The sequence below is a fragment of the Leuciscus leuciscus genome (assembly GCF_965113295.1).
Source record: "Leuciscus leuciscus genome assembly, chromosome: 5".
NCBI classification, from domain to species: Eukaryota; Metazoa; Chordata; class Actinopteri; order Cypriniformes; family Leuciscidae; genus Leuciscus; species Leuciscus leuciscus.
In genome coordinates, this window is record NC_138729.1 from 35383264 (window position 1) to 35408886 (window position 25623).

Here is a 25623-nt window from a genome sequence, read left to right on the forward strand (position 1 = left end):
TCAAATTTAAAAGAAATTTATTAAGTAGCCTTTCAGATGTACAAATGTCAGGAGAGAAATAAAAGCACAACAAACAGATCTAGAATTTGCATTAAAGGGATAGTTCACCCAAAAATGAAAATTCTGTGATCATTTACTCTCCCTCAAGTTGTTCCAAACCTGTATGACTTTCTTTCTTCTGCTGAACACAAAAAAAGATATTTTGAAGAAAGTCGGAAACCAAATGTCTGATGGACCCCATTGACTTACATAGTAGGGAAAAAAAATACTATGGAAGTCAATGGGGACCAGCAACTGTTTAATTACCAACCTTCTTTAAAATATCTTCTTTTGTGTATAGCAGAAGAAAGAAAGTCATACAGGTTTGGAACAACTTGAGGGAGAGTAAATGATCACAGAATTTTCTTTTTTGGGTGAACTATCCCTTTAAAGCTGTGTATGCTTAAAGGGATACTCCATCCAAAAATTAAAATTCTCAGATGTATATGACTAACTTTCTTCTGTGGAACACAAACAGAGATTTAAATGCAAGCTGATGAGTCCCTCAAAGTTGATGGTTCAAAAACCATGCAAAACTAACACAACGGTAATGCATACAATGGCAGAGGATGAATCGATGTGTTCTGAAGCAAAACTATATGTGTGTGTAAAAAAACGACTATTTTAAACTTTTACACTATAAATCATAGTGTACGGTCAACTGTCATATGAGTTCATGCTTGACACAAATGCCAGCATGCTGTAAACTATGATGTAAGCGCATTGTGAAACTCAAGAAGTGACGTCTTCTGTCTTTCCACATGATTTTTTGAGTTTTACAACGTGCTGACGTTATGCCAAGCATTGACAGTTGGCCAGAAGCGATGGTTTATAGCGTAAAAAGTTTAAAATATTCGTATTTTTCTTACATACCTATCGTTTCACTTCAGAAGACATTGATTTATCCACTGGGGTCGTATGGATTATAATCTTGTTTGTTTTGTGTAGGTTTTGAAGCGTCAACTTTGAGGGACCCATTCACTTGCTTTATATGGATTGTTTTTCAAAAAATCTCCATATTTGGTCCACAGAAGAAAGTCATTTACATCTGGGAAGGCATGAGGGTGCGTAAATTGTGAGAGAATTAATTTTTTTAGGTGGAGTGTCCCTCTAACGGTGTTTAAAGAGGATTAGCCCTCATTTGTTTCTCGGTTAGACAGGACTTTGGGTAGTCGGCCCACTAGCCTACTCTCCAGTGACTCAAACACGTTGTGTGGGTCCTGGTCAGCACTGATATACACTGCCTGTGGGTAAAAGGCCTGCAGGTCCACTGCATGGCTCCTGTAATCCTTAAGCCTTTTTAGCAGCCGTGCTTCTGAATTCCTCGGGTCAAACCGAAGCCGGGCCTGCACTTCTGGACCAGGGGCGGGTTTAAACACGGTGTGATACCTGCAGAGTTCAAACGCAACATTCAGAACGCATTTATGTTTTTAGTTGAACCTGAAGGAATGGTTTCTTTGCATACAAATTTACAGTTTGCTAAGCAGAAGGTCCTTCTCACCATTCTCCAGTCACAGGATCGACACTCCTAAGTGTTACCCTCTCGATAGCAATGTCATCAGTCATCTCCAGGAAGAAGACCCTAGAGGGGACAGAGGCAGAGATCATGTGGAAGTCTGTCATGATATCTGTTATTCTCTCAAATTGAGAGAGAAAGAGAGAGAGGAAGAGAGAGAGTGTAGTCCAATAATAGAACAATGATTTTTAATGAATCAAAAAAGAATTTAATCAAGTATAATCTGACTCTCCCAAATAAATGACTTTTTGTTCTTAGAAAATCAACCAATCTTATCTTAACTAACCATGAGACCAGTCATATAAGAGCCATAATCATGTGTGTGTGTGTGTGTGTGGTTCACTCATTTCAGAAAAAGGTTTCTCTCAATTTTTAACGAATATTTGTCTCAAAGGATTGGCATTAATAAGACTTATTTCTTTGTAAGAAATTAATACATCTATTCAGCATTAAATTGATCAAAAGTGCCAGTAAAGACTTTTATAATGTTACAAAAGATTTTTATTTCAAATAAATTCAGTTCCTTTAAACTTTCTATTCATCAAAGAATCCGGAAAATGTGCACCACGATTTCCACAAAATAATAAGCAGCACTACTGCTTTAATAATAATGAGAAAAGTTTCTTAAGTAGCAAATCAGCATATTAGAATGATTTCTGACAATTTAGCAATTTATATTAAAATAGATTTAACAATTTATATTAAAATATAGAAAACAGTTATTTTAAATTGTAATATTTCACAATATATTTTAATCACATAAATGCAGCCTTGTTGAGCTTAAGAGACTTCAAAATCATTTCAAAAACATGAAAAAAACGTTCAAACCCCAAACTTTTGAACAGCAGCGTACATTTAGCAGAACCAGAATTGTAAGAGCAACTGGAATCGTCAAACTCATTATGATTCTCAAAATGTCTTCAGAAATCATAACATGTCATGCGAAAACCATATCAATCCATTATTCTATTACATATAGACTCCATCTAGCATTCAAAGAGAAATCATCATAATGTGCTCGTATTAGAGCTAAATAAATGATGAAGAAAATAATGGAAAACAGGGATACTCTCCTGGGTCATGAGAGGACTTCAACAGAGGAATGTTAGGGTTTCTACCCAGGGGTCATTGTGTTTTGACATTGTCCAGACACAAAGTGGGCCTAATGGTGTGGTCAGGTGGGGGGGTTTACATGCCAGCCTTATCCCAAATGATTTAATCCAAGCCTCCAGAGGACAGGAACCTCACAGCCTCGTCCACATTATTTAATTGTTAGCCACCTAAACATTTTACACAGACTGAGATTGTGGTGAGATGCGATTTTGGACCAATTCAAGCTATAGATAAAGACAAACAGGAATTGTACATCATAAGGCCTCCTTTTCAACCAAAAGGGGTTGAGAAACTAAGGAAAAATGGAGAAAGAGATCTAAGTTGGTGCTTTTGATAAAATATTTAAATGTCTTTGTGATCCTGGCTCTCAGTACCACTGTGAACCACGGGGCCATCTGAAATGGACAAAGGAGACATGGTGCTTTAACTGACTATTAGTCTGGACTGAAAATGCTAGATACTTGAAGTGTTTAAGAGCCATAATAATGTGTGTGTGTGTGTGTGTGTGTGTGTGTAGGTTTAATCATTTCAGAAAAAGGTTTCTCTCAATTTTTAATGAATATTTGTCTTAAAAAAGAAATAATAACTACTCTGCAAAGCTATTAGAATTAATATTTATGCTTCCTCATGAAATATTTATAAATCTAGAGGAGCAAAAGGATGGTGCGTTGTGTCTGGGGCTGGAGGATGGGAGGGTGGGGGCTTGTGTTCGTCTTTCTTCTCATTCCCCCCACTTTTTATGTGGGGGGAGCTGTACAAGATGAATTGATTTACATTAGATGTTTCTTAGATGACAGCTTGAGATCCTCTAACAAATGACTGACTAAAACAAGGCAGATAACAAGAGCCTGACAGTCCTCAGCTGCTACAAATGATCCTGAATCTAGTCTTAGCATATCCTACCGTCAGTACGTGTGTGTGCGCGGATGTGGTTTCTATTCTTCCACTGGTATACGGTATACATTAAGTAGATGGTGGTAACCTTTGACCCTTTTGTTCTTCAGTTTACTCGCTGAGCTGAAGTGATCCAAGAAGGTCTCTGTCTATCCGATCTCTCGGAGCGCTGCCGCTCCCGTCGGCCCCTCTGCCTGCCTTTCTATCTCTCCAAATTAAGAAATTAATGAGGGAAAGATTCTTTACAGGTGGCCACGGCAATGTTTACCACTGATTAAATTGTAATGCTGCCCCTGCTGTATAATTGATAAGCCAATCAGAGGAAGTGTTGCTTGATTTGATGGGGAGCGGACACATGAAATACGTTTTACTAATAGAGAGCTAGAGCTCGGTGCAAGTGGAAAGAGAGAGAATGAGAGAGAGAGAGGGAGAGGGAGAGAGAGAGAGAGAGAGGGAGAGAGAGAGGGCAGGGCAAGGCAAGGCAAGGACGGGACGAGAGCAGGTCAATGGGCCAGACTCTTAGATTACATGGCTAATTGCTCTTCTTTATCTACCTGTCACAGGTAGCCATGCATATTTCAGAGCTTCCAAAGACTCTGATTGTTTGCAAGTGTGTCAAGGCTGTAAGAGGCTGATGACCAGCCAAACTGGAGAGTAGTTAAAGACTGGTAGGAGGGGTGGGAGTGAGACCAGCGAAACTAACGAAGTAAAAATGACCTGCTGTACAGTCTGAGAATGATCATGTATGAGGGGTTTGGACATGGGTCCAAAGAGAAGCTCAGGTATTATGCTACCTTTCCTTGAAAGTGAAAATGAATAAGGGCGGTCAAACTTTATGACAAAATAAGCCCCATAAAATTGATCCATATGGCCTGTGTTCTATATTTCAGGTCTTTTGAAGTCAAACAATAATTTTGTGAAACAGACCAAAGAGTTGAATTCAAGAACTGGATCAGTTTGATTCATGAATGAATCATGTTTATTGAACTGGATCAAATGATTCACTGAAAGGATCTGAATTAAAAGAATGATGAATCAGACATTCCTATTCACTCATGACTAGGGAAGATGTCATGATTTGCAAAGGATACATTTTTTTTGTTCCTCACGGAAATCTACAGCGCAGCTTCACAAGTTTTGAAATATAGCTGTAAAGACCCATTTATAATACTTTCATTGTACTCACTGATTCTTGAGAGTCGGGACAAAACATGTCCCACATAGAAAAGTCTAATTTATAGCAAAAATTAAGAAAATCATCATGATTGACATACTTACAAAGTTAAATCTAAAGGAATTGTATATACCTATCTGATTTTTAGAATAACCCTTTTTATCTTTTTGGGGAAAATTTGTTTAGATGTATGGTCTGTGGTTAGAAGGTCCATGTTATTGCACTTGTCCTCAGCAAGAGGTCACAATATTAACCATCCCAAAAAACTTAAAAAAAGCTCTACAATTGTGAAAACATATATATCAAATAAAAAATAAGGGGTATAAATATAAAAAACAATGCATGAAGTGAACATCAAACAATATTTTCCATAAAAATCTGCCTATTAAAGTTGTGTCCTCAGTTTCTGTCAACTCTGTCAGATTTTTTCATAAAGCTCTTTAAATCAGGAAATAGCATGGTCAGCTATATCCCTGAGGACCCCTTTTCATCTCCCTGCCTGTGGTGAATGCAGCACTACCACACATGCTCTGGTACGTTTTACATTTTTGTATATTTTAGACAAACAATGTCAATATTCCTATGGTCACAGCTGCACCATGTCAATACCATCTTTTAAGATACTTTTTTTAAAACATAGTGGATTGAATTTAAGCATTTTAGTGAGGTTATTGGGACAGCTAGCAACTGAGGAAAAACTACCTAGCTGCAGTGTACAATACATGGTTTGGCGGGAAAATACATGCCTTTACGTCAACTCCGTCAGACGTCAACTCCGTCAGGTTCTATGTCCGACGGAGTAGACCTGTAAGCTGACAGAGTTGACAAATCCACCAATAACCTCTTAATGTGCGAATATAATATTATTTGTGAATATAGTGAAGGGTTAAACTGTTATTTCAGGGTTTTATTTACACATAAATGCACATACATAGCATGCATTACATTATTTAACCATACACATCTGACTTGTAGAGAATGGGCAGGCAGTGGTCTGCTTATTATTGTGTAACGTGTAACTTTGCCAGCACTTTAATATATATATTTATATGTAGAGACAGAGATAGAGAAATGAGAAGCCAGTGTAGGGCTGGGCGATATGGGCAAAAAAAATGATCACGGTATTTTTTTTTTATATCAGTCGATATCGATAATTATCACGATAAATGTCAAATCTTTATTTCTTTCAAGTTTAAAGGCAGATTTTTGCTCCTAAGTGAAAGTTGTAGAAAACAGAGCGTTAATTGTGGTTTTAAACTACTCTTTATTGTCAGAACATATCATGACAAACAGGTGAACATTTCACAAATCGGAGGTAAAACATTCCAAAAAAAATTGTCAACACCGTCAGTTTTTCCGTCAACACCGTCAGATCTTCGTCAACACCGTCAGATCTTTGTCAACAGCGTTGGATGTATGAATGTTTTTGTTATTTTGGGGGGAAAAACAAATATTCTTCCTTTAGTTTATGTTGTTTTTGTAATAAAGGACAATCTGATCTACATCCTCTTATGTTTTATTTGTTTAAGGAATTTGTTTTTACAATATTGAAATTAAAATCAAAGTTTGAAAATGCAAATATTTAGAAATCTGAGTTTTCAGAATAGTGTGACATCACAACTTAAGTTTATATATTGTAATGTTTTTACATATCAGAGTAACTAAACACTATTACAATATACTTCAGAAATGTAGATTCTTGTTGGATTTGAAGAATTAAAATTGTATACTTTTTAGTGTGTCTGACGGAGTTGACACAAATCCAGTTCTGAAGGGAAACATGTTTATTTGTTAAAAATGTGTTTTTATTTAGAACCTGTTCCTTTACATGGTTAAATAAGACCTTTCTCTGCAGAAACATATAACTCTAATTGATATAGTGTGTATTTAAAAAAAAAGTTTTTTAAAACGTGTTTTGTCCCGACTCTCAAGAATCAGTGGTACTTTTTGTCATTTCAATTTCATTATATGAAAAAAGTGGCCAAGATATTTACCTAAAAAGTCATATAAGTTTGGAATGATGACAGAATTTTTATCTTTTGAAATTAATCTGTATCCAGTGAACCAGTGGTTCTCAACCAGGCCTCAGCAAACTTCCAAGGGGGCCTCAAGAATTAAATTAATTACATTATTTTAAATAAGAGAAAACAAGCATTAAAATATGCTAATTTTAAATAGCTTAATTACTGTAATTAGCCTAATTTCAAAATTGTAATTTCTAGACCTGGAAATGAACAAAATCTTATAACTCCATGGGCATTTTTAATGATGAATATACATTTGTATAGTTATTTTCAAGATCTAAAATATTTTATCGTTAAAAATTGGGAGTACAAATATATATATATATATTTTTTTTAAATCCTTATCCAGTAAATCACAAATCTTCAGGAAAAATCTTCAAAAAAGGCCTTAAAATATTGTCAAAAGGTTGAATACCACTGCCTCAAACTTTGCTGTACATACATAACAATAGATAATTATTTTAGATTTCCTTCTTAACAAAGTGTCATACATCCATGGCTAACTGTGACTGATCAGCTTTTGAAAGAGGATCGGATGATTGCGGCATGAGAAACCAGAGCAAAGGCATCTTCATTTATCTGATGAGGTAACTTCATTAGCGAGCGTCCTTTTTCCTTTTCTTCCTCTTTCGTCTTTCATGGATCAAGTAACTTCCTTTACATGACAAAAGACTATGCCACTAACTGGAACAGACAGCCAATACTCTGGATCGCCTGCAACTACAACTTCAGCAAGGCAAACAGGTCATTACTGTATGTATATTTAAACAAAACAAAACAAAATACAATAAAACCAGAGCAGGTTTTATTCTGGGTTAGAGATCGCAAACCAAAACTGGACCAGTCAGTTGTGAGCAAAGTGATACACGTCTGATGCAATAAAGCCACTACCCCTGTATCTCTTGCTTCAAATTTTTGCAGTTTATAGTGACAAAATTACCAATTTTTTGCTGCTAATTATTTATATACATATATTTACATGAATTGACAAATAATATTGAACTTTGCATTTAAATAAATATAATTATATACATATAATTACAAGCTTCAAAACTGTACATATAAAGCTTTTAAACTGATTAAGCTTACGTGTTTCCTTTTTAGCTCTTTTTGAGCCTATATAAATTCTTATTATTTAAATTCAGTTGATTCACTAGCATTAATAGAGTCAGATTCTTTCAGCTACCTTATCAAACTTCCGCTGCAGCAGCAGTGTTTATTCCTGCCTTGTAAATGCATTTAAAATTCATAATATATTTCATAACGATCTCTTAATCTTCATCAGAAAAGTGAATTGCACCGGCTCTCTCTTGAGAAGTCAATCAAACTGATGCTCTCCATGTTCCGTGTGATTGGCTGTTCGCTGCACGTCACACTTTCAGGTGCTCGCGCTCCACAATTAATCACGAACACTGGATCAAACCCGGAGTTGACAGAGAATGTTTATATCGAGCGTTGTGAGCCCACTGAACTTGATCTAAACCAGGTTTGATTTGAATGGTATTGTCAACTCTAAACCTACTCTGAAACTGCTACTTCATGCAACAGGCCTCTGGAGTCACACAAACAACATTGTCTTGGCACTTATCGCAGGCAGCGACTCTCTGTTAATGGAGCCCTTTCAGGAAATGGGTAAAGGGATCCACTCTGTCCCCTCTCTCTTCTGCCAGTGACACCTATTAAATGCCCATGCCCTGGCACTGCTCCAGGAGGAGCTGACTTATTCATCCTCACTAAAGCCTGGTAACCAGAGAGCTGTTAATTAATAAAGCTGTCAGGTACAGCGCCGCCATCGGGCCATCATTGGCCCATCTGAAACATTATCTCCCCATTGTTTCAGGGCCAGGCTAACCGCGGCCCTTCGAATCAATTACGCTAATGCTATGTAAATGAGGTCTCCTGCCATTAGCCCAAACAACAGGGGATGTTAATGGAGGAAATAAGGCCTTGCTATGCTGAAGCGGAGAGGGAAGTGGACACCGTGTCTGCTTGCTGACATCTGGGATCAAATCTTTATAGCAGAGAGCTTATAAAAACTTAGTAAATATGATGAGAAATCATGATTAGAAACAGCAGGACAGGAGAACAGGTTGAAAAGGGGGCCCTGCAGTGAACAAGTAGATTTTTACTAATGTTACTGCCAGTGTTGGGTGTAACGCATTACAAGTAACTCGTTACTTATGTAATCAGATTACTTTTTTTTCAAGTAACTGGTAAAATAACGGATTACTTTTAAAGTCCCCCTGTGGTGAAAAGCAAGCTTTTAATGTTGTTTATATGTCTATATGGTGTTTTTAATGTGCTTTAAGATAAACCATGTGCAAATTTAAAAGTCAACACCATTGCTGACTATTTTCTCCTTAAAACTGCAGTGATCTAAAGACCCTCTAAAAAAAACGTGGTTTGAAATCGCTGGTGTTTCTGACGTCACAAACTACCTTGTAACCAATCACGTCAACGTGTGATCGTCAACGAGTGGATCTTTGAGCTGGTTTGAGTGAGTGGAGGCTGGGCTAATTTGCATATTCATAGAACCGCGTATACAAATAAGGCAAGGGTGTAGAGTTACATTCAAGCTATTTTAAGGCATGACATTTTTTTTCAAGGAAAAAACTTTTAAATATGGTGATCAAAGATAGTTTTAAGGGATACAATTATTGACTACAGGGGGATTTAAATTTACAACAAAATATCTGATTTACTTTTCAAATAAGTAAAGCAAGTTACTTTGTTTTCCCATTTATTGACTGACAACCCTTCTGTCCTCAAGTTGAGAGAAATCGTGAGTAAATTTATGGTTATTGTAGTTCTAGACTAAATGTCAGTATTTACTCATCTCACTGGCAAAAAAACAAAAAAACAAAACCTTCAGAAATCCTCAAAATGAATACAATCAGTGAAATCCTAAATCAGAATACTATGCAAACCTCCAATAACTAAATATGAAAAACAAACAAATATTTTATGCATTTAATCTCACTTTATTGACCAATGTACTTGCTGCTGACCTTCGATGATTCAGTTAAACAGAAAGGATTGTTTGAGCTGCGCCCTCTACTGTACACATGTGAATTTACATTTCCTTCAGCCTTATTATTTACATTTTGACCAAAATATAGAACTTAAAATAAAGAACATTTGCCCCCCCATTTTTTTTTTTTTTTATAAAACAAACAAACAAACAAACAAACAAGCCTATCCCAGGTGATAAAAAGTAACGCAAAAGTAATGTAACGCATTACTTTTCTTTAAAAGAAAGCAATTTTCTAAGTAAAGCAATTAGTTACTTTTTAAGGGAGTAACGCAATATTGTAATGCATTACTTTTCAAAGTAACTTTCCCCAACACTGGTTACTGCACAGATTTGTGCTCCTGCTCTTGTTTCTGTGTCAAAGGAGACAGAATTGGGACACGTTATTTTCACTGATGACCTAACCCTCAAAGTGAGCTCTCTAATGAGGGGACACACACAGAGGATAGGTTGTATAATCTAAGTGCCATCAGATCCTCCAGGGCAGTTGAGTTAAGGGTAATCTGAGAGGGCAATCTGAGCCCTGCAGTTACACTCACTATTTAGGATAGCTGAGGAGATGCAAATCACAAATAATAACCAGAAAATTCACAGTCCAGTTTATAAAATTCTCTAGTGTTTTGTTTTCATTAGCTAAACACCAATGTTTACATCTCTGTCTGTCACTGGTCTAAAGTGTTTGACAGGTCAATGAATGGGAATACAGCGGGTAGATGATGCGTAGGTTGAAATCGATACAGAAATGGAGAGATGAATTGAATGTAAAAAAGTGGTTCTCAGAGTATGGCACACCTCCTTGCTCTCAAATATAGTGTACTTCCTTAATTTCAAATATGCCATGCATGCCCATTGTGATAGATACTACCATTAAAAAGTTGGTAAGATTAAAAAGAAAAAAAGAAATGAAAACTTTTATTCAGCAAGGACTGATCATTGTAATTGTAACAATAATTACATTGTTATGAAAAAGTTATATTTCAAATAAATGCTGTTCTTTTGACCGTTCTATTTCAAAAGATATTCATCGAAGGATACACAAGAAAAAAAAAAGAGAACCACTGGAAATCAGTTTATAGAGACTGATATACCTGTTTGGTAGCAAATTAGACTCTTGGAGTTTTTCTGCCTGCTCCACATCTTGAGGAAATCCATGGAGCACCCATCCTCGTGTGGTACAGTCCATCCTGCTCAGTCTCTCTTTAAGGATCTGCAGGACTATACTGGATGGCACTGTATGGATTAAACATAAATACAGCGATATTACAATACAGTTATCATCTATTTATACATTTGTTGTGCTTTTTCCTAATTACATGACAGAAATACAACAATGCAAACAGTAGAAGAGAAATCTCATTAAGGCAAACTTCGAGAACCAAGAGGTTCAGACTCCTGAAATTCAACTTGCTATGTCCTTTGAATGACACTCGTCCTATATACTGTAAACACGGTGTTCAGATGGGGTTACCCCACGAGACACGCACACAAACACACCTGCTTAGCATTTTGTTTGAAATACTGCATACGTTCCTCCCTGTAGGATGTGAGATCACAGTGTTATAGATCTAACGGACGTGAGAAAGGCCTTTCATTTGTTTACTTTTTTCCAGGTACTATGAAGAAGACTTTATAGAAAAAGAAAAAAACAGTACGAGAACTTTTTGAAACATGAAAGTGGTTGATATAGGATGCCGTTTTAAGGGTTTAAAACCCCAAATAAACAGTAAAGTTGATCTGATTCGAAAACACATGGGCAGAGGCGGACAGAAAAGGAAATGAATATTTCACTTAAACTGTGTGGAGGCCATCTAGAGCGCTGGAGCGCCCCATTAAGAGGATTAAATTAAAGGAGATGGTCTGAGCAGAACTGAAACAACATCATATCCATACAAAGCATCAGCGATCTCATCATCAAGCGGTATTGTCAAGGACGTGCCTTTTGTTTGCATCTGTATCAAATCAAGGCGGTTTATTCAGATGTGAGGTGATAAATAATTAGCAGACACGGTGTCATTTAAATTCATGTATGTACATTTTGTCTTTTGAAGATATTTCACGGGTCCCTCTCAGAGTACAAAAGCAGTCAACTGCTGGTTGACAGGCAACACGAGCGAATTGTTTAAGGGGATGATGGCACCTCTTAAAACTGATGGACAGTGCGGTAGAGAAGGGTAGCGTTTGTAATGCAGCGGGAAAACTAATGAGAGTGGCGGAGGACAAACAAATAATGAGGGTAAAGAGAAAATAGAACAGCATTCTTTAAGGAACGCAAGCTGGCACCCAGGGGGGTCCCTGCAGCTGGTGAAAAATTAAAGTCGACGGTTTCAAACTGTCCAATTTCCACATCAAACACGCACAGCCTCTTGCCTATCTCTGCAGCCCTGCTTCAAACATCAGGCAGCCTGGAGAGGCTTCCTCTTCTTTCTTTCTTTCCTCTTCTTCACTTCTGCTAAGACAATTTTTTTTTTTGGTTTGCTTAATAATCTGGCTTCTCAAATCCCAGAAGCACTGAACTGGTTACACTAGCCACCATCTCTCCATCACCTAATTATACCCCTGTGAGGCCATTAATCAACTTGTAAATTATTTAGGCAAGCTCTCTGCCTCAAATACTCAGTCGCAGGAAAAGGGGGGAGAAAAGCAAAGGGAAGGCACAAAAATCCCCCTCTCCCAGGATACCGGAGCCCTGTTCAACAAGGCAATGAAATACGAGCTAACAAAACATTTACATAGCATTTCTTATGCACACATTGCTACTTCAACAAACACGCAACATGAATTTACAAACACAAGTTGCACGTGACAGATACTGCTAGAGCTGAAAAGATACTTAACATGCTCTGACAGATATGACAATCACATTGGGTGTGCATGTGTACTTATCGGAGGTAGATGGATCATTAAAAAAAAAAAACTGTTTAAGTTGAGTCAACTCTCAATACTTTCAGCATGAGCCATTAAATGTTTTATTTACACAGAATTCCATATATGATGAAGTATGAATTGGTGGCACTTTATAATAACTTTCATTAATAAATCACAAACATTGTATCACGCTTAATAGAGAATTCATGTACAAATATTTGCTTTACTATGAATGTTAAAGAAATATGTAAGTTTTATTAAGTTTTAATGTAATGTTGAAATGTGTTTCAATGTACAAGAACTAAGGATCTGTTTTAATAATGTTAGTTACGGTTATCCATAAATTATAAAATTATATAATTATAATTATACATTGCAGCTGTTTTCTTCCTGTTTATAATAAATCTGCTTTGAAACAATATTTTCTATAATGCGCAATATAAATATACTTTTATATTATATTATTACATTACATCAAATTGATAATGAAAGGTTTCCCAGAGTGTTATGCAAGCTTTTAATTCATGTCAAGATTATTTTTGTAAGTGTGACGCAATTGGTAAAACAACATCTGGCTGAATTCAGATTCAATTCTCAAACCCACACAAAACTGAATATTCATTTTCTTTCAATAAAGTCTAATTTTGCTTCACCCCACTGACTTCTTTTGTGTTACACAGAAGGAAAAAAATCAGGTTTGGACCACCATGAGTGAGCTTAAGGCAAGTAAATGATGACAGAAAGTTCATTTTTGGGTGAACTATTGATTTAAGGCTAAGGATGTGAAATAAAGACATGATATGGTACTTATCTAGGCGATACAAGTTTGAATTGGGCTTGCGTCATTCCCAGACCCAATCTCCATCTTCTCCCCATTTTTTAATGTCTTCTCTGTACTATCCCTATCAATGAAAAGGCTAAGGATTTATAAAAAATAAAACACACACACACACACACACACAAATGCACGCTTACATTCTGTGCTTTGCATCCCTTGAGAATCTTTACTAAATTAATGAAAACTTGCTGAAGGCGAGTGACTTGGGCCAGAGCAGTGATAAAGGCAGTGATTGGCAGTCCCAATGGCTGGATGCATTCTCTGAGGGGTGGGACTATATATCTATATATATTTACGTATGGTCTCTGAGGGATTTAGAACAGAGAGGTGTTGGGCAGACACAGAGCGTGTGAGATGAGAAGGGAATAACAATGATGAGGATGAATGAAAGGTCACAGAAAGTCAAGACAACTAGAGCATTATGGTGTATAACTATATAAAAAAAATGGTTGTCTTACAGTAGATGCAAAACCTATAGGGTAAGAAGCCAGCAAGTACTGTGATTTTGTTTAGACATCCGGAAAGTAACCAAACATTTATATGATAATCATTTGCACTACAATTATCATAAACCAATATCATATATGTGAATATGTGAAAATATCACAACATGTTCACTGAGCGGATTATTCTGACTATGAGGTGTGTGTGTGAGGGGGTCCAATTATTTGGTCAAAAGCAGGAAACAGAACTCTGCATCTTACAGACTGGGGTTTGACTTGTTCTGTGTGACTGACCCATTTGGCAGTAGGTATAGAGGAGGTAAGGAGACATACCTTGCTGTTCTGACTCCAGGTAGGGTTTAATGAGCTCCCCCATATGGTTCTCATCAGCTGACACAGCCTTCAGAAACTCACCACAACAAACTACAGCAACAGAGATATGGGAAAGAACAGAAGAAAGTAAACAATAATAATAATACTTTTAAATTAACAACATACTACTATGACAATGGTTCACTCACAAAAAATTATATAAAAAAATGATTTACTCACTCTCAAGTTGTTCTAAACCTTTGCACTGTTATTTTTTTCCTTGCATCCAGATAAAAAAATGGTGCATTATTTTTGGTGTTTTTGTGTCTTTTTTGGAGCTTGATCACAATAAACTGTCAATGTATGGAAAGAGCTGTGTAATGATTCTTTAAAAATGTCTACTTTTGTGTTCTACATAGAGGTTTGGATCATCAAGAGGGTGACTTTTACATAATAGGACAATACATTTTACATTTCGGCTAAACTACCATTTTTAACTATGTTGAACCTTGCAGATGAGAGAGTGTACAGGTGAAAAGTGACAGTATTTAATACGAATTAACAGAAGATGTAGAGTTGAGAAGGAGCTTACTGTTGACAATGCCGTATTTCTGAGCAATTAGTTTTGCCTGAAGACTCTTTCCTGAACCTGGGGGTCCAAACAGTAGGATTCTGGGAGTGTAGGGTGAGGCAGAGTGACGTGGCGTACGGACATAGTTCAGCACTGCAGTATAAATACAAAATAACCATTTAGGAATGAATGAGAAATGTTATGTGATATGTAACAAAGTGCAGCAATGCTTAGATAAATACATTTTCAGTGAATAAATGAAACCTATTAAAATCTATTGTTCAAGCTGAAATTTAAATGTAGCTATCAGTGCCACTACAAATACATTAAAGATACACTATTGTTAAAAATGTGGAGTCAGTAATTTTTTTTTTTTATGTTTTTGTTTGTTTTTGTTTTTAATGATAAGCCTCTCAACAAGGCTGCATTTATTTACCCAAAATACAGCAAAAAAAGCAATATTATAAAAAATTATTAAATTACATTTTTCTATTTGAACATAATTAAAAAATATATTTTTTCCTGTGATGGCATTATGGCAATTCTGAATTTTCATCAGCCATTACTCCAGTCTTCAGTGTCACATGATCCTTCGATAATTATTATAATATGCTGATTTGGTGCTCAAGAAACATTTATTAATACTATTATTATTAATATTATCATCAATATTGGACTCAGTTGTGCTGCTTAATATTGTGGAAATCTTTTTTTCAGGATTCTTTGAAGAATAGAAAGTTAAAAAGAACAGCATTTGAAATGACCCAAAAAACCTTTTTGTAGCATATGCATTACAAAACATTCTGTACATCTTCAACCCTATGTTCACACCGTACCATACTTTAATACAAAACAACACAATGCAGGCACGGGTAGACTATATTGAATGTTTAATGGAGTAAGATAATAGAGCACATTTGTGAGGCTGGTGACAGCCTATTCGCTCAGATCATAAACAGAGATTGCCACTAAACTGAATATAAAGCCACTTGATTAATTAATCATCAGAGGCTTCCTTTCATGTCCACGGGGGCATTTGCTTGTAGTGTGACATCCACATCGAAGCCATCTGTTTGCAGTTGGGTTTCACTCACAACAATGCTGTTTGTCTGGAACCTGCGCTGAGCCGCCATTCTAATGTGCAATGATTAACAACAGCCTAATCATAACTAATGAGTTCCTCTCATCAAGCCCTTTATGCTGCTAATTGTTATACAACAACATGATAAATGCTTAATATGCGAAACATGTTAATGCGCTAAAAGGCTAAGTCAGGGGGAAACTAGCAACGTTGCAATCAAACCGCATGCTGAATTAGCACTAAACAGATTTAAGATGACAGCCTTATTGCTGTTTGCTCCTCAGTATGGGTTTATGAATGTTTTATGGCAGAGTTTATCTCAAATATTTATTTAATGTCCTCCATTTAGGCATATCAAGAAAATCAGGTGCAGTTAAGTTATTAGACATAATGGCACACTGTCCTACGGTGTACAATTTACAAATCAAGCTCACAGCGCAAAACCATTAGGCTGGAGGATCGCTTCCTTGATAGGTAATTCAACAGAGCATTTAGGCTTTAATACTAATGTGCCATGAGACTAAATGAGCCTTTATTTCTCCCCAGATAAGCCAAATTTCTATAAGAAATCGAGAAATGGAAAGAAACCAGTCCAAAATTGGATCTGAATTTCTCCCAGCTCATGTTTATGTAGCTTGAGCTGGCAAAATATTGTAAAAGTGATAGACAGAGGTCAGTTTATAACATCTCTAAAAATGTTGCCCATAATACACAATGACTGGCTATCAGTTCCATCTATACTCATTCCTATGATAAATATGCATCTTTATAATAAAAAACTGTGGTATGAATTTCACAAAATGCTGCTAACCTGCCTAATGCTACAGTCAAAGTGATGTATGCAAAGAGCGGTTTAAATATTCACTGCCTAGCTCTACCTCACGACTAAAGGAAGGGAAGTGACAAAATTATTTTGTCAAGTTGAGCGATATAATATTTAGACAGGTTGGATTCAGATGGTTTTAATGTAATTGGCGAGGACCGCGCATCCCTGCCCAGGTTCTCATGGGATAGTCTGTGCCTGCAGAGCTGCCTGAGGCAACCTCCTCAACTGGAAGAGTGCCTGACAAGCAGGTCAATCACAGCCTCTGAATGCAGCCGCTTCACTACTGACCTCCGACCAATAGGGGCGGTAGATGTCTGTTCATCGCTGTAGGTGAAATTAGTAGAAATGTTTGAAAAGCTCTAAATGTAACTCAGTGACCAACCTAAGTCTAACCTGCACACATTTTTAGAAATGCAGCCTATGTTTTGAATTCAAATGGCTTGATTAAATGAGCACCCAATGGAAAATACCACCTAAGATCAGTTTTATACCTCATACAAAGTCAGTAGCTTGACAAGAAGATTTGTAAACACTAATTTAAACTGATAGTTCAGCCAAAAATGAAAATGTTGTCATCATTTATTCACTTATATGTCGTTCCAAACCTGTATGACTTTTTTAGAACATAAAATAAGATTTGAAAAAAATAAAAAAATATTTGTCCACACAATGGCAGTCAATGGTCACTAAGACAGTTTGGCTAACAAAATTCTTCAAAATATCTTCTTTTGTGTTCCGTAAAAGAAAAACACGCAGCTTTGGAACAACATGAGGGGTGAGTTTTGGTAGAAGTATCCCTTTAATGCAGATGGACGGCAATGGTACCAGAGCGGGTGAAGATGGTGAAGTTTACCTTGAGAGTAAACGTCTGCATGGGGCTGGTCAGCATTGATGGTCTTCAGGCAGCTGTGGTAGGTGCGCCTCAGAGCATGAGCTTCTATGTGGTATTTCTGCAGCTTTTTGGCTATAAGATCAGCTGGCATCAGTGTCATGGGTGTTTCTAAACGCTGTGCAACCTCTTCACTTTCAGGCCACATGAAGGTGACGTGATATACATCTAAGACATGGAAAGAAAAAATGTGGGAAAGGTCATTTATACTCCAGGATATATGTGCTGAGGTAAAAGTAGGAGGGTAAAATATATATATATAAAAAAATAAACGTTTTCCAAAGCATTTATTTTGACAGCGAATGTCCTGAAAAAGATTCATAAACATGGATCATAAATACACAAAAGGGAAAATGGCAATTATGTGGAAATGGTGCATCCGCACCATCATAAATCTGCAGGGAGCTCTGGCTTTTGTTCATTACAGCTGGGCTTTCTGAAACCCTGAGGACACACGGGCCCGATTTGGATTCGGCAAACAAGTGGAGCGCTGTCAAGGTCCACAGATATGCATTCTAACAATGTGCATGTTAGCTGCCTGTCTCGCAGTCCCACTCTCTGAACTAAGAAATGTGTAATGATCATACAGACATTACCTCCTGAGACAGGGTCTATCCTCTTGCCCGAGCTCCTTTCAATCAGAACGACATCAGGAGCTTCCAGCATCACTGCGAGGAAAGAGTTAAAAGAAAGCACTAGAGTTTGACACATTCTCTGGGGAGTGATAGTGAGTCCCAGAGAGATATTTGGTCGGTCTCATTATCGAGTCCTGATTCAAATCTCTTGTTTTTCAGTTGGTAACAACAAAGTGTTTGGACAACATGCCACTAACCAACATGATCTGGGGTGATGCCTGCTTCTTGTAGACATAGTGCCTCTTCTTGTGTCTTGGGAATGGCTTCCAAAACCCAGCCCTGGTAATACAATGCATGTTATGCACATTTGAAAAGGTACAAACAATTTGCTTTAAACAATAATAAAACTCTCTGATGACACATAGAGTGCAACTTTGCTAGTGATAGACAATGCCGACACATTCTGCCATTAACACAGCTGAAACCTTGCATTTTGTCTTAAATAAACACCCACACAATTCTCCTGTTTACATTTCTATAAATGCACTTGCTTTTCCCCATGGTCAGCTACTGTGCTTAAATTGTTGTTTAAAATAGTTTTCATATAAACAAAACAATATCCTGCCTGGAAAAATACTTTAAAAAACAGTAATAGGCTTTGAATGAATAATTTTATATGCATAATTCATTTAAATTGCTGCCCTGTACCAGTGTAAATAATGAATGTATAAATTGTTGTATGAATAAGGAGTAAAACTGGCCCATATGGGGTCTCATGCAGGGAGGCAAATGGAGGGTTAAATCCATAAAAACCTTGAAAATGTGCCTAATTCTCCAGCTCCTCTCCACACTTCTCACTTAGCAATAAAAATAACATAAGAAGAAAGGAAACGCATGCATATCATTCATTAGCTACAAATCCATAAAAAAAATCCTCCTCTCTAATAGTCTCCTAAATCCCAAGGCTTGCTGTGCAATGGTGCGGTAAAATAAAGAACAGTCAAAGAAACCATCTCCCAAAAGTGCTTGTTAGGGGCCAACTTATTACTGCAGTGAATAATCTTAAAATAAATAAATATATGCAACAAACATTTATAGATCTAAGTATTATCAGAGGAGCTGTGGGTTTTTGCTGCTGAGTTTCGAGTGTCTGTTTGATATCAGCCTTTGTTTTTTCAGGCTTTGATCTTTAACGGCAAACCTATCCTTTGCTTCACCTGAACTCAGCGCGCAAGTTTCCTCCCACTTACTTTCCCATTAAGCATTTGATTGCCTCTGTGGCTGGGAAGCCCATGAGCAGGGCCTGACGCACAGAATGCATAAAAGGCCTCTAGCCTACACAATCTAACTGCCATGAATATAGGGAAAATACAGGGCGGATGTTGAGCAAACTCCAGCCTCTTGAATGACAAATGTCAGTAGTGTGGTGTCTGTTCAGTTTGTTGATGTGCAGCATTTCTAGAAGAGCATGATGAAATAATAGTTATTACAGAAATCAAGTGAAGAGCAGATTATATACCAATATGCATCTGTATGTTCAGAGGCTTGACAAGGAAACCTAGGTAGAGTTCAAACTTGCTTCGGTCAAACTACAGTGCACACATACGCTCTATGCACACATTAACTCCCGCACATACATCTGAACACAGCCCCACTGCGACTTGCTCCATTCCGTTTCATCCCCACATCAAAAGGGGCCGTGGTGCAGTAGCAGAGGGCTCAGACAGAGACCCCAGGACTGGAACATCTGCAGTGAGGCCAGCTATCACAGGAGGGACATGCGTGGAGCAGATGTCACCAGCCAGCCAAACAGCAGGCAAGGCAGGGGAGCAGAAGCAGAGCCCCGGCATGTCACTCACAGACCCCAACACAGACAATACAGACAGACAATATGGCAGCAGTGGCGGCTGCAAAACACTCCACTTGACTTTAACAATTAGATCTCAATTAGCTGTCCACTTATCTGTTAACCACTGATTCGCTTTAATGTTTCTATAGTTTTAAAATAAAATAAAATTAACAAATAATAAATGGAGCTGAACCCGGGTCAAGAAATTCTTTTAACTTGATATGATCTCTTTAACACAGCACTCATAATGCAAAACACTGAAGAAACAGTTAGACATGTCACAATAGCCAAAGCGACAAAATCAAGTGTGCACATACATATTATATAGCCTACACTACAGTTTAAGTTTAGGGTCAGTAAGTTAAGTCAGGAAGGGTGCAATAAACTGATCAAAAGTGACAGTAAAGCTATGTTACAAATGATTTCTATTGCAAACAAATGCTGTTCAACTTTTATTAAATTACATTTTAAAATATATTAAAATAGAAATCACTTATTTTAAATTGTAATAATATTTCACAATATCAATGTTTTACAGTATTTTTTTGCTGAGCATAAGATACTTCTTTCCAAATATTTCCAAATACCCACCCCAAACTTTTGAATCATAGTGTACAATCGCCTTAAATCTTTTATTGTTGCCTTTGGCTTGCTCAGTTGGGGATATTTTGGGGATATTTAATTTAATTTTATCAATCAATAAATTCCTCTTGAAACAAACTTTGTTGTATTATTTTAATTTAATACTGTGAAGCTGCTTTGATACAATCTGTATTGTGAAAAGCGCTATACAAATATACTTGACTTGACTTATTGCTGTTCAATTGAACCATATGATTATAAAACAACTCCGTAAAGCATTCTTTTTTTTTTTGCATTGTGTGCTCTCAAAAAGTTATGAATATTTAATTTCCAAACTTTCCTTTAGATTCCTCCTTTCTCCCTCAAAATAGAATTACAGACACTATGCAAATTCAAACAGCATAACTTTATTTGGAAGCCTCATTAGGGATCCGGATGACTGTGACATGCACCCCATGATCTTTCTTTCTTTCCTTCCTTCTTTTTTTCTCATTTACTTTAGGGTCCATCTTCTTTTTTTTCCAGGACTGAAAGGCACTCATTAAATTGACATTTTACTATAAATCGCTATTCATTACCTATGCTCCCTCTCCTGATTTTCCACAAGAGTACAAGTCTAAAGTTTTACAAACAGCAGCCTCATGAGAGAACGAGAGAGAAAGAATTAAGACAGCTTGAGAAGCAGTGACAGGCGGAGATGAACTAGATGACCTAGATTAGGCATGATTAACATTCATTGTTGCTTAATTTGGAAAAACAGGTAGACAAGCACACACACACACACACACACACACGCAGGCATCAGTGGCAGAGCAATTAAGCTTAGCTGTCTAGGCTCCAGTGGTTATGTGACATGTCAATCATTCCATTCTTTGGCCCATTTAAGTGTGTGCGAAGCAAAAGACCATGAGATGAAGGCTCCACATGGTGAGCCAGAGATGCTTTGTCAGGTGTCTAAATCTACAGAGGAAAAACTCTACCTCAATCCTCTGCTCATATGCAGATCAGTCAGGATGGAAAATAATTAAATAACCTGATAAATACTATCAGACAGTTTGCCTGAAGGGATAAACATCCATTACTAGATTCAAAGGAGTTGCTAATCACAAACTACTGAGATTAAAAGGTGAAAGTTAAAGGATGCCAAACGGAAAAAGTTTCGCGATGGGATTCTTGGCTGAGTAAAGCCATTTGCGGAGTTTAGTGAGGCATAAAAGGAGATGCTTTTTTGGAGTCGGATGATTTACATATTCCTCCGTGCGGCTGCACAGAAGAAACTGACACTTCAGAAAAACACACGATCAGGGAGTCCGTGATTGATTGTGTGATTTGACTGAAAGATGAAAGGAGGAATCAAAAGGTGTGAGATCTGAGAGTAAACGTGAACGGACACCTCAGCGGTGAGGTTCTTAAGTGGCATTAGTGCTGAGATCACATGTAACTGGCAGCCGGTGAGGGGCCTGCTGGTGATGAAAGGTTTTCTCCGAGAACTCTCACCAGCAGTCTTGCATTCCCCGAGACCCATCCCAGCAGTCCTCAAGGGAGGCGGAGAAACACACGTCTAATTGTTTATCGTAGAAGGTTGAGTGTAGATAAAGAAAAAAATATGACAAATTATTTGGGCATCGCGCTTGTAAACATTACACGCAGTTCAAAACGTGGAGGTTACGTGCAAGTTCAGGATGAAAATATGTTTCTCTCACTAGCTTGTTTCATTTTTCACGTTTTAGACAGGTTGAGTAAAACACGCAGTGTTCATTTTTCTAAATTAATTACAAAAGAAATAAAAGTAAAGAAAAAGAAAAAGCAAGTCCTTACCCGTCGAACACAGTCGGGTTTTGAAAGGCGTTGCTGAATCAACTGGCTCCAGACGTCTTTGGGGATCTTCTATCAGACCAACATTACCGACAATAAATCGCAGTGAGTTAATGATTTAATCAAATTAAATTATTAAACAAAACAAAACAAAAACAAACATATATATATATATATATATATATTAAAATAATAAAATAAAATAAAAAATATATATATATAAGATAAATAAATATGAATTAAATGAATGACAATTCTGTATATTAATATAATAATAAAGATTTGAAATAAAAAAAGGCTGTCCAGTCAGATCATCAAATGATAATAAACAACTGACTTCCGTCATTTGTATTTTGATCAGACCAACATTAACAATAATTCACAGAGGATAAATGTTTTAATCAAATTTAATCATTTAAAAAAATATTTAAATCAATAGAATAGAATAGAATAGAACTTTAGACCAACTGACTATCATTTGTGTCTCAAACATTACCTTCTAAACCTACCTGAGATATATCTGTTCTCTACTAAATGACTGTCCACCAAAACAATCCAATTATTATTAAACAAACACATTCAAATATGCTGTTGAATCTCTAATTATTTATGACATCCTCTGCTGCTTTCATCTCACTCTCCTTTGTGAATTTTGTGAAAATGATAATAATTGGAATCTTTTGGATCGTTCTATTTTAAACTCAAGGCCACGGCGAGTTTAAGTGAGAGGATAATTAGAATAATTAAACCATTGGGAGGCACTTTTCCTAAGCACATCTCTCTCTTTTCTTTTAATTCTATTCAACTCCTGATTTATCGACTAACTAGCCTGCATTGCATTTGCATGATCAGACTTCAGACAAAATCAGTTCTATGTCTTTACAATACCACAGAGACCGCAATTACCGGCATCCAGAGAGTGTAGCTAATGCTGACAACATTACCTTTCCTACTTCCTACATCTAAAATGAATATAATGATCAAGGCATTCCAGACTACTTTTCCTTAAATATACTTTGCAATTAAGTAGTAATACACACAAATACATGCAGACTTCCGTGTTCTAGGCCTGCTAAAAAGGCTAATTTAGTCATAAAACTCTATGGGAAACCTAATAGAAGTAGGCTATATTGTATTTTCAATAGAAAGGACTGAGAAAGAGAGACCCCACCTGTTTTTTGTCTTGATACTGTGCAGTTCTGGTCAGGTCACTGTCATCCTTTAAGATATCACTAAAAGTTATGTGAATAGCCTGTGTGTGCTCACACAACTTTTTAGCCTGCGGCAAGACAAAAGAGTACAATCTGTAGCAGGATATAAAATGTAGAAACACTGACAAAAATGAAAATATTCGGAAGTGCATGATGTGCTCCAGAACAGGTAATTCTGTAAAGATGAGTGAAGCAGTATTGGAATCTCTGAGGCCTGACGGTGTAACTATGATGAATATCTTATTTCATTTAACTCTGATGAAACTCTGACATGACAGGCCTATTTATAAATTAACTTCAAGACTGAAGAAAGCACAAGCACAAAATTACAGACAAAAAAACTAAATAGGCCTATATGCTAAGCTATTTACAGTGAGCACAACACTTACTGTATATCACCTTAAGATATAAACAAGAAAAATATAGGCTACACTTGAATTGTTTAATTGTAGCTTAAAACAAAGTTCAATTAATTTAGCTACTCAATAATTTTGTACTTAAAATGACTTACTATGGTTCTTTTCCCGGACGCAGGAGGACCCAATAATATGATTCTTGGCACTGAAACAAGTGTATTTGTTAAAATCAATAACCTGTCCTCAATACATTATTGATGCATGATGGCATTGATAGTTAGCTAAGTCTAATAATGTATTTCTATGTGTTTAAAAACACAGGCAGTCATTCTATAATTATGATAACTGCCTTTTTATCTAAACAATATTAACAAGTTGGATTTCCGCTACTCCTTAAACTTCTTATAAAATATGATATTATATATGACTGCGCCATCTTGTGGTATGGAATATATTTTTGTAAAATGAATTGCTTTTAGAAGATAATTAAAACAATAAATAAATTTTTTTTAAGGATTTATCACACGTATAATTACAAAAATCTTACCATCAACACTGTCCCTTTTCAGCAAGTTAATCAGGTATTGAATGGGGTCCTCTGGCTTGTCCACCATCACATTTCTCAGTAGTGTCTGCAAATGAGTCACTTATTTGAGTGAAATTGCCTAAAAGATCATAAACTTGTTAAATATTGTCTAGTAAAATGTCTATACCTGGACCAAATGAAATATGTCATGTTTCTCTGCATAAATGGCCATCTCAGGAGGGATTCTGAGGGGTCTTACAGTTGCATCCATCACTGCAGTAACGTTATACATCACACGACACAGAAACTCACCAAAAGCTTGAAAATCTGTAAATAACAGTTTTTTTTAAAGTGCCTTGGTTCACAAAAAGATAACATTAAAGGGGTAAGTTAGTTCACCCGAACATTTTGTCATCACTTAAGTCACCCTCAAGTTGTTCCAAACCTGTATGAATTTCTTTCTTCTGCTGAACACAGAAAAATATATTTTGAACAATATGGAGTTGATGGACCCCACTGACTTACATAAAATGGACAATCAATTCTATGGAAGTCAGTGGGGTACATCAACTGCCTGTTTCAAAATATTATTTGTGTTCAGCAGAAGAAAGAAATTCATGCAGGTTTGGAACAACTTGAGGGTGAGTAAATGATGACAGAATTTTCATTGTTGGGTGAACTAAGTTAACTGTTAACCCTTTAAATCAATAAAACACATCAAGAGTGTTTTATGAGGCTAAACCACTGATCTGGGCTGAGAGACTCTCATTAAATTGATTAAATAGCGTTAAACAAACAAACTGTAGTAGGTTTTCGGATTGACCTTTCAAAGTCAAACAGAACAAATGACTGAATATAGGTTTTCTGATGCAGCATTGCTCTTTGCTTTAACAAAATGTAAATTAAGGAATGTTACGGAAACTACGTAGGTAACGTTTTAACCTTCATTTAAAATTACAAGATGCAGTTTACTGTTCTGATCGCGAAAAACATTTGATGTTACCTTGAAATGTAGTTGTTGCTGATAGTTCGCTGTGCGCACGCGTTTGTTAATGTTTGTTGCCATTGGTGACTTGGTCAGCCAATCGCCATC

General features: G+C 36.6%; 1 protein-coding gene across 2 annotated transcripts; it reads right to left on the minus strand.

Moving 5' to 3' along the window:
• Positions 1-25589, minus strand: ak8 (adenylate kinase 8). Of its 2 annotated transcripts, none has more exons than XM_082170767.1 (14): positions 25534-25589; positions 24718-24857; positions 24552-24636; positions 24160-24209; positions 23609-23716; positions 22441-22506; positions 18449-18530; positions 18213-18284; positions 17581-17784; positions 14842-14973; positions 14271-14360; positions 10880-11021; positions 1541-1621; positions 1-1428 (listed from the first exon to the last, which is right to left on the minus strand). In XM_082170767.1, the coding sequence occupies exons 2-14, from the start codon at positions 24820-24822 to the stop codon at positions 1170-1172; spliced, it is 1476 nt and encodes a 491-aa protein (XP_082026893.1). In that variant the 5' UTR covers positions 24823-24857; positions 25534-25589; the 3' UTR covers positions 1-1169. The 2 variants fall into 2 exon arrangements, with proteins under 2 accessions (XP_082026893.1, XP_082026892.1); XM_082170766.1 differs by having other exon boundaries at positions 22441-22509.
• Positions 25590-25623: the final 34 nt, after the last annotated feature.

Bases quoted from the DNA above. Each gene is read 5' to 3' on its own strand.
- ak8 (XM_082170766.1), bottom strand. From the start codon at position 24,822: ATGTATAACGTTACTGCAGTGATGGATGCAACTGTAAGACCCCTCAGA. The intron at 17,785-18,212 runs GTAATGTCTGTA...TCCATGTCTTAG, and splicing joins GATAGACCCTGTCTCAGGAG to ATGTATATCACGTCACCTTC. The intron at 11,022-14,270 runs GTATGTCTCCTT...TAATCCATACAG, and splicing joins CCTGGAGTCAGAACAGCAAG to TGCCATCCAGTATAGTCCTG.